General features: G+C 42.4%; 1 protein-coding gene across 1 annotated transcript in view; it reads left to right on the top strand.

Annotated features, from left to right (window-relative positions):
- fras1 (Fraser extracellular matrix complex subunit 1) overlaps positions 1-13,109 on the top strand; it is an 87,228-nt gene that overhangs the window by 58,197 nt on the left and 15,922 nt on the right. The window contains exons 26-35 of the mRNA XM_076151110.1: positions 1,692-1,882; positions 2,392-2,545; positions 4,366-4,629; positions 4,720-4,908; positions 5,058-5,177; positions 6,645-6,824; positions 9,108-9,232; positions 10,681-10,821; positions 11,261-11,488; positions 12,556-12,669. Coding sequence (XP_076007225.1) covers positions 1,692-1,882; positions 2,392-2,545; positions 4,366-4,629; positions 4,720-4,908; positions 5,058-5,177; positions 6,645-6,824; positions 9,108-9,232; positions 10,681-10,821; positions 11,261-11,488; positions 12,556-12,669 — 1,706 coding nt within the window. The remainder of the gene's footprint in view (positions 1-1,691; positions 1,883-2,391; positions 2,546-4,365; positions 4,630-4,719; positions 4,909-5,057; positions 5,178-6,644; positions 6,825-9,107; positions 9,233-10,680; positions 10,822-11,260; positions 11,489-12,555; positions 12,670-13,109) is intronic.

Genomic DNA, 13,109 nt, shown 5'->3' with positions numbered 1-13,109 from the left:
TTTATGTTTCAGGTTATTCCCCCAGACTGACACAGTACAGAATGCAGGCGCCTATGTGTGTAACACTGCTCACTGTGGAGCAATTTTAGGGGGACACGCATGTACACAGTCTCTATCAAGTATGAACCTGGCAAAGGGTTTAAGGGGTTTGTTCTCTTTGTGCCGGAGGCCATTGGTTGGAATTGAACATTTGAACTTGGGCGAGATATGTGTCAGCAGTGATTTTTATATACAAGTGGGAAACTGGTACAACTAACAACTAACACGTGTCATATTGTTAATAGGCTTAAATGTCACGAAGACAGACTTTTTATTAGCTCCTTTTTATTGGTTTTAGCGATTGGCATCGTTTTCTGCTCCTCATTCTGCAGCTGACTGTGGAGCAGAGGGACAGGCGTTGGCATTCAGAGAAGTCACGCAGCAGCAGCATTTGTATTGCTAGAGCCTACAGGGCACAGAGGAGGCCAGCTAGTGTCACTGTCAATTTGCTGGCTGTTTACCTGAATGAAGCCAATATGCACCAGTGCGAAAAGAAGCAAATACATCACGTAGACAGAGAGACACAGTGACCCAAAACGCTTACACTTGCTTTGTGATGTTGTGCATTTGCATGATTAGATCAGAATTATTCACACAGTGACAAATAAGATTAACATTCTCACACAAAACAGCCTTTCCCATGACAGGAGGTGCTTACATTTGAATAGTTAGAGCAGAAACACACACACCCACAGTTTACGGCACATTGATCGCACGCGTAGTTCAACTGTGTGGTTGTTGTTGTTTGTTTGACCCTTTGGTACATCAGCTCTTTACCGTCCTATTGACAGATAGATTGCAGTAAAATTTGCTCCTGCTTCTCTATTTTCAGTTCTAAAGTTAGCAGATACAAAACAAAATATACCAACACTTCTCTGTTGGTTGGAGGTGATTTGTCTTCATGATTTGGATTCTGCAAAGATTCACACTCAAGAGAGAAACCTCAGTTCCTTTCCTCACTTCATAGCAGTCACATCAAGGGGACATGATTACAGCTATGTTCAATAGGGCACACACTACACACATACTACACACACATACACACAACCAGCCACACACATCTGAGATATCCTGCTGACTCTGACACAAGGGTGTTATCAATCCTCACACTATGAGATTTGAAGGTTGATACTGTAGATTGACTGTGACTCTCCTCAGATGTCATAAGTGCTTGTTTGTGTCGTTATAACCCAAGTGGGTTTAGTTGGACTGGTTGGATTATAGGGAATTGTAAAAGTCTCCAATAGGGAATCTGCCTGCTTCTGAACTGCCAGAAAATTCAGCAAAGTGAAATAAGTGGCTGCTTTTGGACAAATGCAGAGCTTTTCTGTCTTTTCTGTCAGATGTTATAAGCTTTAGCCTGGAACCAGCTCAGTGGAGATACACTTGGGTAACAGTGTAGCAAATGTTGCAGTATTCATTGTGCAGAGCTACAGATCCAAGTGTTACAGTTTGGTGTTTTCCAAAGGATAAAAAGTCAATATTTTTGTTGAAGAGTTTGGATGTTTTTCTTTTTCAGGATCACTGTGTGGATGTCAGTTATTACTTTTAATGCTCAACTACTGCACCACTTTCAAATCAAAATGATCATTAATTAATTTCCTGCATTGTAAAATTGCTGATACATGTTTCTTTATCCCCATGTCCACAAGGGGGCTCAATAGGTGGCTCTGGGGTCATCACCCCTAATGAGCCTTTCTCTGTGGAGGACCTGACGTCAGATCACATCTTCTATGTCCAGGACAGCCAACAAAAAGTCCAGGCCAAGCAGGACGTATTCAGCTTCTACATCAGTGATGGACACAGCCAATCAGAGGCCTTCAATGTGGAAATTGACATCCAGGTTTGTGTTGGTCTAACCACTGATCCACCATCCGGCTGAAAATGTTATTTGACAGCAGAAAAGATTTGGATCTCAACCATCAATTCTCAGTCCCTCACAATCAGAAAGAAATAGCTTTTTTCAAGCCGCTGCACTAACATTCAGCAGTTTACACTGGGGAAAATCAATTGGAGAAGAGGAAACATAGGCCAATATCCTCACCAATAGGAGTAGAAAATTTACCAGAATGCAATGCGGCAATGAAACAGTGTTGTGTTTTAATCAAGGACGGGAAATTGGATTAGGATGTGCTGCTACTACTGCTGTGTACACACACTGAAAGCAGCAAGTTCATACCTGTACTCAATTATTTGTTGAAAGGCAGTCCGGGCGATTTGGGCAATAACAAAGAAAAACTGTTGTTTACTTACATTTGGGTGAGGAAAAGCATTTTGAAAATACAATACCTGCTCTTACAATTCATTGATTGGTCCATCAAATCTCAGATGTTGTTGTTTCCCTCTGGGTAGAGTAAAGAGGACAGAGAGCCGGTGGTGTCAGTCAGCAGCATCCATGTGGAGGAAAACTCCGGAGTCGTCATCACCAACTCGTCTCTGAGCGTCCATGACAATGACACCCCGGAGAACGAGATCCTCTTCACTGTCATCAGAAAACCGTCATATGGTGAAGATTATCACACACAGACATACACACACATTTAAGTCCTACGCTTTCGCTTCCTTTAGTTCTGAATGAAATGCAGATATTGTTAAAATCTCATGATCAACCATTTCTGACGGTGTTCCATTGATATGGTGCATAGAGCCAGAAACCTAAATTAGCATTTCTATATTTGTAGCCATATTAAAACCAACAATGCTTGCTGGTTTTAAAATGAAATAGACACGTCAGAGACTGAATCAGGTTCAAGAGCAGCAAATGCACATACACATAGCATGAATGTAGAAAAGATGTATCACGAAAATGGATGCACATATGTAATATTTCCACATACACACAAATATATCCATGAACACGACACACACACAAGCTAATAAACCACCTAACAGAGAGTAATGCTGAGTATAACCAGCATGCTGATAATAAATCGTAAAGTGTGTGATTGAGATGAACACATGCACACACTCACACACTTGTAAACACATTATTCTCACTTCCGACACCAAACAGCTAAAACAAGACAAACACACCAATCGCCGGTGCAGTAGCGCACATTGATTGCAGACATTCCTCACACACTCAACACAACAACACACAATTACAATCTACTGACCTCCAAACACTGTCCTATCTTCCACTTGATGTACATAAGTGAGATTTCTCCTCCACCTCGCCAAAGGCTGGGAGACCAAAAATATCATAAATGTCAGTAACGGCAAATTAGAAATGAGTTCGACCGGGATCCAATTTAAAGTGACGCTCCACCTGTTTTGATTGTCATTCCAATGATTTTTCATGGCAACAGAAAGTCTGAAGCTCCACCGCAATGATTGATATTAAACATTGATTGTTAATGGAATATTCTGGTCATACAGACGGACAGTAGAGAAGTGGACTATGGCTCTAAGATGTGGACACAACTGTTTAACTCCAAATGCTGCTCTCCAGTGCCAAAATACTATACTATTCCAATCTGCATGTTTATGTTCACTCAATGTGATGATAATTTGAAAATTTAACTCATAAACCACATTTACCATTGAAGATTAGATTCTGTTTCACAACACTATAAAAGTACTTTTTAATTGTTTTTCCTTATGATGGCAATAACACTCAAAAATCTGGTGATCCAGATGACTCTTATGGACCGTTTCACCAAAAGCTGCCATTTGGTACTCGTATCACTGTTATATATCAATGCCAAGCATCAGACACGTGCATCGTAATGGCCCCAACCTTGTGAAAGCACCATAAAGCAGACATTAAAGCTGAGCGTCCCACTGTCATAAAACCACCAGCATGGACAGCTTATGGGACAGAGAGCAGGACAGGGAGTCATTTCACACGGGACAATGAGTCCCAGGCAGGTGGTCTTTTTTTTAACACACCACCTCTCTCCTCTCCTAGCTTCATGCACACACACACACACACACATACACACACACACACACACACACAAACACAGAAAGAGAGAGAGATGAGGGGGCAAACAGACAGAGTTTAAGTTGCAAACTTGCGGGGTCGGGATATATGAAAATAGATTTGTCCATCCTGACTTTCAGTCCAACACACACAAACATACACATACAGACTACAGAACATGGATGCCAGCCAAACACTTGCTAGCTTTGTATGTCACGCGTGTGAACCTCAAGTTTGGTGGTGCGTCAGGATTCGACCACAATCCCACTTGCACTCCGGCTTTGATTTAATGAGCTCATTAGATACTGGAATCAAAAAGTCTCCTTAGTTTCAACTTGTATTTTTTTCCCTCCCTCGACCCCCTTCAAAATAAAAGCTGAATGATCCCTGTTTTCACGCAGGCAAACTCCGCAGACGGCAGTTTTACGCTCAGCCCCTGGAGAACGGCCGAGTCCTCTCCCAGGGCTCCACCTTCACCTATCAGGATGTCCTGGACCAGCTGTTGGTGTACACACCGGAAACGGTCAGCGGGGGCGTCGATGAGCTAGGTTTCACCCTCACTGATGGCATCTACATCTACACGGGTCGGCTGGAGTTCACCATGGACGTCAGGAGGAGCGAAGGGCCGCGCATGACTGTCAACAGAGGCCTCCAGCTTGCTGCAGGTGAGACGGGAGGAGGCAGATGATGTTTTAACAGGTTAGTGAGCGAAAAGTGGGAAGAAGGAAACTCTGACTCGTGTTTAATTTCTTCAGGGTCTTCATCCAAGATCACAGAGCAGAACCTGAAGGGGACGGACATCGACTCGGACAACCTGAAGCTCAGGTACATCCTAACCAAAGACCTTCCCAGTGGCAAACTCCAGCTCAGCAAGAGCGGCCAAGTGGAGAAGGTTTCACTGAAAGGACCCGTCCAGAGCTTCACTCAGGACGATGTCAACAAAGGTACCAGCTTTGTCTTTTTGCACTATTCCGTTCTGGTCTTCCTCCCCTCATCCTATGTTCGGTCAGTGGTATTATTGATGCGTAAAATCCCACACGCAGCACCTTTGTGGACGAGCTGCATCATTAATCTGCACTTGCGTCTCCTGCAGGCCTGCTGCAGTACAGCCACGAGAAGGGAGAGAAGGGGGGCAGTTTGTTCTTCAAGTTCAACCTGGTGGATCCTGAGGGAAACAAACTGATTGACCAGTCCTTCTTTATCAGCGTGCTCGGTAAGGTTACCTTATCCTCTCTTGGCCGCAGCTTAATTAATAGCGGGGCTTTTTCTTGCTGATGGCGGTAAAAATTAGATTCTATAGATGTAACCTTTGACACTGCTGCACTTTGACTCTTCGGAATTGTAAAGGTGTTGAAAAATACATTTTCTGTAAGAACGTCGATATTTCATACCGAGGGAGATCGGTCTGAGAAAGTGATCTCTTCGTCAGAAAATCAATCAATCGCTGTTTTGATGCCTAATTATTTATTATTTATATGTTCCTGTATTGTCCACTAAAGGACTTATTTTATTCTTTTTTCTGTTTTGTTTTGTCTAACTAACTAATTAAAAATACCAAAGTACTAACTAATTATAAATAATGGTTAGAAATGTAATATTCTGGGTTGGTGAAAGGTGATCACAAAATGTAAGTACATCCTGCCCTCACCTGATTAAAAATATTAATTGATTGAAATGAAATTATATAATTTATATGTTATCAAATCATTGATAGACTCAATCAGGAAAAGAGTCATCTGTAGAAATATTTAGAATTAAATAGTTTCTCTGCTAGACAATTTCTTCCATCTCAGCTGGATTCTGTTCTGCTCAATCTGTATTATGGCCCAAAGCCGAGACAAACTTTATTTCTCCACTCATCCTCCTCTTGCGTCTGGATGCAGCTGAACATCAGACTGAAGGATGGCCTCGATTTTTTTTCTTCCCCAGCTTGCTGTTCATCCTGTGATTCATCCGTGTGATTTCAACGTAGCTCTCGCTTCATATCTCTCTCCACCACGCTCCTCTGTGGCTCTCTGATTGCATTCCTTCCCTTCTCTCCATCTTTCCTAATCCGTCTGTTGGAATCTCTCAAACCTTTATCACGCTGTCACACCCCCTGATACGTCTTCCTCCCTCTTTTGCTGTCACCCGACTTAATCTTTCCTGGTTTTGTCCTTGTATATGTGTCATTCGCCACTTTCACCTTTTCCTAATATACCTCTCTGCTCCTCTTATCTCCCCACACCTTCCCTTTCTTCTCCGCCACATCCGTCTCACGTGTTTTTCTCTCATCACTCTGGATCAGATGAGAGATAAAGTGTAGATTCCATGAGATTAGGTGTATGTTTTATGCAGTGGTACTGAGTTTGCAGCTAACTTGTTGAGCAGGAACCATCTTATTCATGCTCATCTTGTCTTTTCCCCCCCTTTCTCATCATCCTCACTGTCTTCTTCTTCTCTTTCCTCTCCTGGCCAAGTCTACATCTCTTTCCTCTCTCTCTTTTCATGTTATGATCTATCATTTCTCTCCTCTACCTATCTCCTGCCCTGCTAAATTTTTCCACAAAAACATCCTATGTGTAAATGATATTCAGTTTTCTGAGTTGCAGTAGTTTGTTTTATGTAACAGTTTCCTTTGACCTTCATGCCTTCTTTCTTCTCCTCTCCGCCCATCCGTCCGTCCCTCTCTCTCCTGCAGTGGACCGTCTCCCTCCATCGATGGTGGTGAATAAAGGTCTGGTTCTGGATGAAAATTCGGCAAAGAAGCTGACCACACTGCAGCTGTCTGCCAGCGACCAGGACAGCGAGCCGGGCGAGCTCATCTACCGCGTCACCAAACAAACCGGCCTGGGTCACCTGGAGCATGCCACCAACCCAGGTAGGCTCCCTCTATGGAGAAAGTCAAGGGTCATGCACAAGATTATTAAATAAACATGATGTCTATGATGGAGCCACATTACCACTGCATCAAAATGTTAAAGGTGTTGGTTCCCTGTGTGTGTGTGTGTGTGTGTGTGTGTGTGTGTGTGTGTGTGTGTGGTCCTTAACCCTGCTGTTTGATTGAATTAATCTGATGAATTTATTCTTAACTCATATTTCATAATTTCACGTACACATATCACATATTCTGTCTTTTATAATCACTCTGCACACACACAAACACGCACAATCACACACATGCATAAAGGACGTAACAAGCCTTGCTCCAGTTCCTCACTTTTATCTCTTGATTTATTCCAGCTGCCCACTTCAAAATAGATGTGCATTTACACACACACACACAACTACACGCACACACACACACACACACACACACACACACTTAATTGACTGCAGCTTTAATTGAGTCTCTTCAGTGTGCCTGAGCTCTTGAAATATAACTGATAATGAGATTGAAATTGAAACACAGTATAAGCTGATAATGCTGCCACATTTCTCCTGGACTAAAAACATTTTTGGAAAATTGAATTTATTTATTTCTCTCATCTGATCATCTTGTAATATAAACATCAACAATATCAATGGATTGGATTCATCTTCTCAGCACAATGCAGAGATCAGCGTCGTGCTGTCGGACGTTTTCCGCTCCGGCTGAATGGATTCTCCGCTCCGTTAAACACTCCGGCTGCATGCTAATTAGTTGGATGTTAAAACAGCACTCTGCGCTCTCCGAGCATCACTTCACCTCAGTGCCACTGAGGTTTCTGGGTAATTACCGCTAGCCATTCAGCCAGCCTGTCTACCCATGCTAACACGCACAGCTTGCCCGCCTGCTCTTTTGGGATAGCTTGTTCGCCTACCAAGAATGCCAAAGTGACAGAGAGAGGGATGAATGCTCGCTTTCAATGTCCACTTTCAAGGCCTTCAAGGCTTTTCAACACACTCGGGCTATGGCACTTTAGTATGAGTGCTTATACAAGGACAGACAGGGAGCTCTTGTACAAATCAATGAAGGCTGGAACCCTCTAAAATAAAAAACTGGGACTCCATATCTCTTGAAAACTACAATTGTGCATGTTTTCCATTCTCTCCAGATATATAACGATTAACTTTTTCATATGGAAACATACTTAAGTTTAGCTTAGTCTGGAACAACACAGCTTAATATTATAAACACATTGGTTTCGCATGAAGTACTTTTATTAAATCTTGCCCCAACAAAACAGCTTCACCCTAAAACTAGTGAAAAAGATTTTTTCATATTAGTAATACAACTTAAAATGACTACTGAATTATTTTTCTTTTCATGTGTTTTCTAGTGTGGAAGAAGTTTTTAGAATCAATCTGAAGCGTTCTTCATTCTTAATTCAAGATAATAACACTCCGTAACACACACAAATAATTATATTTCTAGAAAATGCGTGTTGATTTGTATTGGAAGCTGCTTGTTTGCCCACAACAACATTCAACCTGCACCTAAACTTCTAGAAAACAAATACTCAATATTTCAAGACGATTGCAATTCGAACGGATTTTCAAAACTTTTATCTCAAGAATATTGCCTCTGTCACATGCAAATCTTTCGTAAGCTTCCCCATTTTTCTTAAGCTCCCAAACCTGCCAAAAATACCATGAGGCGAAACTGCTTTCATAAAGTTGTATGTGGTGTCAGTGGAGAAGGAAAGAGGTCAGGGGCATGAAATAGGCATCAGGTTAGTTTCTTTACTCCAAAAAGTTGAAATGGAAACAAAAAAGCACATTTTCTGCCTTAAGATAAAGGAATACAGGAGGAGGAGGCTTCTGTTTTTTACTGTCTGAAGCTGAAAAGAAAATGCGAAAACTGAATATGACAATCTGAGACATCAATCAGTCAGGTCACAGCAAATTACAACTTAGTTAATTAGAGAAAAAAAGTGTAAAACATACAAAAGCCCACACAACACAAGAATAACAAGCAGCTGATTGTGTGTCTGTGGGTGCGTTCAAAGAGAAGAAGAGGAAACTAATTGATCTTCTTAGAAACAGTGTGTGATTGTCTTTGTGCTTTGTCATAAGTGTGAATGTATGAGTGAGTGTGTGGGCATTCAAAAGGAGCAAATCTTTTTATATTGATTGCCTGTCTACATGTGGGTGTATTATATGTGAGTGAGCCCGCTCCTTTGTGTGTGTGGGGTAACCTTTGAGCAAAACTGTACAACTGTTGTGCCGTTTCTGTCTTCAGGAAGCAGGATAAACTCGTTCACTCAGGCCGATTTGGCTTCTCGAAGCATCCAGTACGTCCACACCAGCGAAGACGAAAAGCACGCTGACCAGTTTTCTTTCACTGTGTCTGATGGGACCAATGAGGTGAGCGGAGCGATCTAAAATGGAATAAAGTGCTCTTGGAAACCATTACGGGTAGTTTAGATTACTGCAACCACATGGAGATTCCTTATAATGTTACTGGTAGGAAACCCAATTAAGTTCTTTGAGGAACTAAATTTTAGTATCCTCATCAGCATCATTAAAGGCTCAGTTCACACAGAAATGAAAACATTTTACCCAGTTACCCCCTGCTGGTACTGGTGTACAAAGATTTAATTGAAAGCAATGTGCTTGTTACTCAGGATGGTCCACAGAGCTCATTGCAGAGGTGTCTTAGTGATTCTTAGTCTTAAATACTGTCAAGTCAAAACAGGGAAGTCCACAGGTCAAGACTGAGGAGAGCAAGTTTCAAGTCATAATGTATACAGATTTAATGAAGAATCAGGTCTGTGGACTCTTAGATTCAACTTGGACTTAAGTCTCAAATATAACAATCAAAACATTGACATGCAACTTAACTTTATCTTCGACGCCAATAACTTGCAACTTCATTTGGACTCCTCATTCTTGACGTACCTGTCTTGGCTTGAGATTTGGATGCTATGACTTTGAAGCCTGAGAGCGACTTTCTGTTAAAGATACAAAACTGTAAAAATGTATTGGCTTGTAAGATTAGCCAAAGTATGTAAGTAAGTAAGTTTTTGCAAATACACATTTCTGTTAGATCAAATCTCCTTTTGCTGTTGTTTGATTGGCCATCACCTCACCTGGAAGTGTAGAGGATCCAGCTGCAGGATGAAGTTAGTTGTTCTATTTGGTACAACCCTCCCCCTGCAGGTCTTTGATCTAAGAAGTGTGTAGAAACTTTAAGCTGCAGCTCATCTGGTGACTATTCAATGATTCAACACCGTCAAATAACCAAGATTAAGATTTTTGTTCTGGCCTGTAATACAATAAATCCGTTCCACAAAGCTCACTCAGGACTCTTCTCAATTTTGAGAGAACTGAGGCAGCCCATTACCAGCCCCCTGCCCCCCCCCACACCACTACCACACACACACACACACACACACACACAAATCACTTCATGCATATATTTGCCTCACTAATCCAGACTAATGAGGACCACAAGGACTTGAGTAAACATGTGAAAAAGGTCATTTGGCCTTCAGGCCTGGCTGACTGCAGTGTGTGCAGGCTTCTTTGGGCCACAGACATTTTTGGTGCTTGGTTTGGTTTTAAAATGGCAGATAACAAACACACACAGAAAGCTGCCCTGTCGACGCAAGCCCTGTTAGCCGTGTGTATGTGATTACTTGCCTTATGATTACAAAGAGACACACACAAACATACTTTTAGCACCCCCCCACCGCTCCTCTCTGTGGTGGCAGGCTTTTGGTCCCACCTTCCAGTGTTTTCATCTGATTTTTCAACATGGCTGCTTTCCCACATTGTCATCTGTCACATCATTCTGTGCATGTTTTGTTTAGGTCGCACAGACGTTCTACATCACCATCAAGCCGGTGGACGACTCTCTGCCTCTGCTCCAAGTTCCTGGCATGAGAGTGCAGGAGGGAGTGAGGAAGACCATCACCGAATTCGAGCTGAAGGCCACAGATGCAGACACGGAGGTATGACAGCTGGATGATTTCTTTGTCTGCCAGATGCATAAATGCCACAGAAGTCTCCTCTTTATGTCACCAGGTTAATAGATTTTTACAGTGCAGGCCACTCCAAGTGAGATTTGGGGATGATTTAGCTCTAATGTTACTAAAACTGACTAGTTTCTGAACCTTTTTCCTTCTAGTAACAACATTGAAAGGACTTTTGGTTGCTTGAGGCAAAACTCCACCCTCAGAGTTTCACACTGCTGATGTCTTGGATCATATTTGGACTCCACACTTTAGTCGCTTGTAATCAAATTTCCAAGTGTCCGAGTTTTATGTATACCTCATGAATCATTTTTAAATGACTCCATTCCCGTCAACTAACTATTTCACAAAGCATGAGGACAAAACAAGCCTCTGTTGCTCCTTCTTCATTGCTCTCCCTCTCCCTTTTTCTCTCCAGGCTGAGTACATCACCTTCACCGTCGTCCAGGCTCCCCGCCACGGCACCATCGAGCGCACGAGCAACGGGCAACACTACCGCCAGACCAGCAGTTTCACCATGGACGACATCTACCAGAACCGCGTCAGCTACAACCATGATGGCTCCAACTCGCTCAAAGACCGCTTCACCTTCTCCGTGTCCGACGGCACCAACCTGTTTTTCATGGTGGAGGAGGGGGGCAAGGAGGTGTGTGTGTGTGTGTGTGTGTGTGTGTGTGTGTGTGGGTGTGTGTGTGTGTGTGTGTGTGTGTGTGTGTGTGTGTGTGTGTGTGTGTGTGTGTGTGTGTGTGCGTGTGTGTGTGCATGTGTGCGTGCGTGCGTGTGAGTGTGTGTGTGTGTGTGCCAGCTTCATGACATTTTTATTACTGTTGGATGATTGAATTAACTGAGTTTGTGTGTTGTTAACCCTGGACTTGGTGATGATGTGGTAGTTGTGTTGAAGCCTCAGGGTGAATTGAGTTTTTAGCCTGTCACTTCAGCTGTCACCTTCTCACACACACACACATACACACATACACTCGATTCGTACACGTATTCCATATCATGAATAATAACCCATGTGATCAAACACAAGACATTGGTACCCAAACATACACACACAAACTCCTATCTTTCCATCACCAGGGGGAATTACACATGCCCTGTGTCTCAGTAGTTGACTTGTGAACACCAAAGTTTTGGGGAGAATCCGTATCCATTGGAGACACTCTTTGGTGAATAATGTATGAAGTCATAGGAAATGCTTTAGATGAAAGCATCCATCAAATGAAATGTGTCAGAGTTGGCCTCAATAGAGTGTGTGAGTGTGTGACAGATTGCTCTCTTGGTGTTTTTACCTTACACACCTTGCGGATCCAGAGGTGGCTGAAGTACTTAAATCTTTTACGCTAATAAAAATAGGTGTGCCACAGAGAATTCTTACTGCATTACAAGTAAGAGCCTGGCAGTAAAATGTAATCAAGTATGCAAAGTAAAGGTGCTGTGAGGAGCAGGAGAATTAGGCTGCTATGTTATGTGAAAACTAATTTTGGGAGATATTCAGGTATGTCGAATAAAAAAAGAAGCTGGAGTTGTGAAAAGTAAATATATTTTCCTCAGACATGTAGTGGAGATTCAGATGAAAATCCTCAAGTGAAGTAGCAGCACCCTCAAGTTTGTACTTTATCTCTTTCCTGTGGCTGTCCATCAAATTCTCCCCAGTGTCTCTTTCTTCTAAGACATTTCTGAAATTGTACGACGTTTTCTGTCTTCCAGATTGTGACGGCTGCTCCTCAGAAATTCAAGATAGACATTCTGCCGGTGGACGATGGCACGCCACGCATCGTCACCAACCTGGGGCTGCAGTGGCTGGAGTACATGGACAACAAGGTACATAACTCACACTGGGTCAAGACTCGGGTCTTGTTATTTCATTTACTTTTCATAGCTGTGTGAGTGATCACCCCAGTGGTGGAGAAACCCGCTTTTAATTATTCACTCCTCCTCTAAATCCCTCTCCTCAAGGAGCAATGTGCATGTTGCAGTAGAGTTGCATATAAAAAAGGGCACTTTTTTCCGCAGAAATAAATGTTTCTAAATAAACGAGCAGGAGGCTCTAGGTCGGCTCAGAATGGCTGTATGATCAGCAAACATTCCTTCTGAGTAAAACAATTTAAAATAGTGACTTCAGGGAAACATTTGAGAAAAGTGATTGTACCAAAATAGCTGTTGGTTAATTTTTGCACAGCGATTACACTGCAGTAACGTTAAATGAACCTTCACGATGACTGAAAAGCAAAGTGAAACTTCAGCACACATTCTATAATTTG

This window comes from Genypterus blacodes, unplaced genomic scaffold (assembly GCF_046128005.1).
Source record: "Genypterus blacodes isolate CSIRO-AG114 ecotype Tasmania unplaced genomic scaffold, CSIRO-AGI_Gbla_v1 ptg000053l_1, whole genome shotgun sequence".
Lineage (NCBI taxonomy): Eukaryota > Metazoa > Chordata > Actinopteri > Ophidiiformes > Ophidiidae > Genypterus > Genypterus blacodes.
This window is presented reverse-complemented; position numbering and strand designations above follow the sequence as displayed.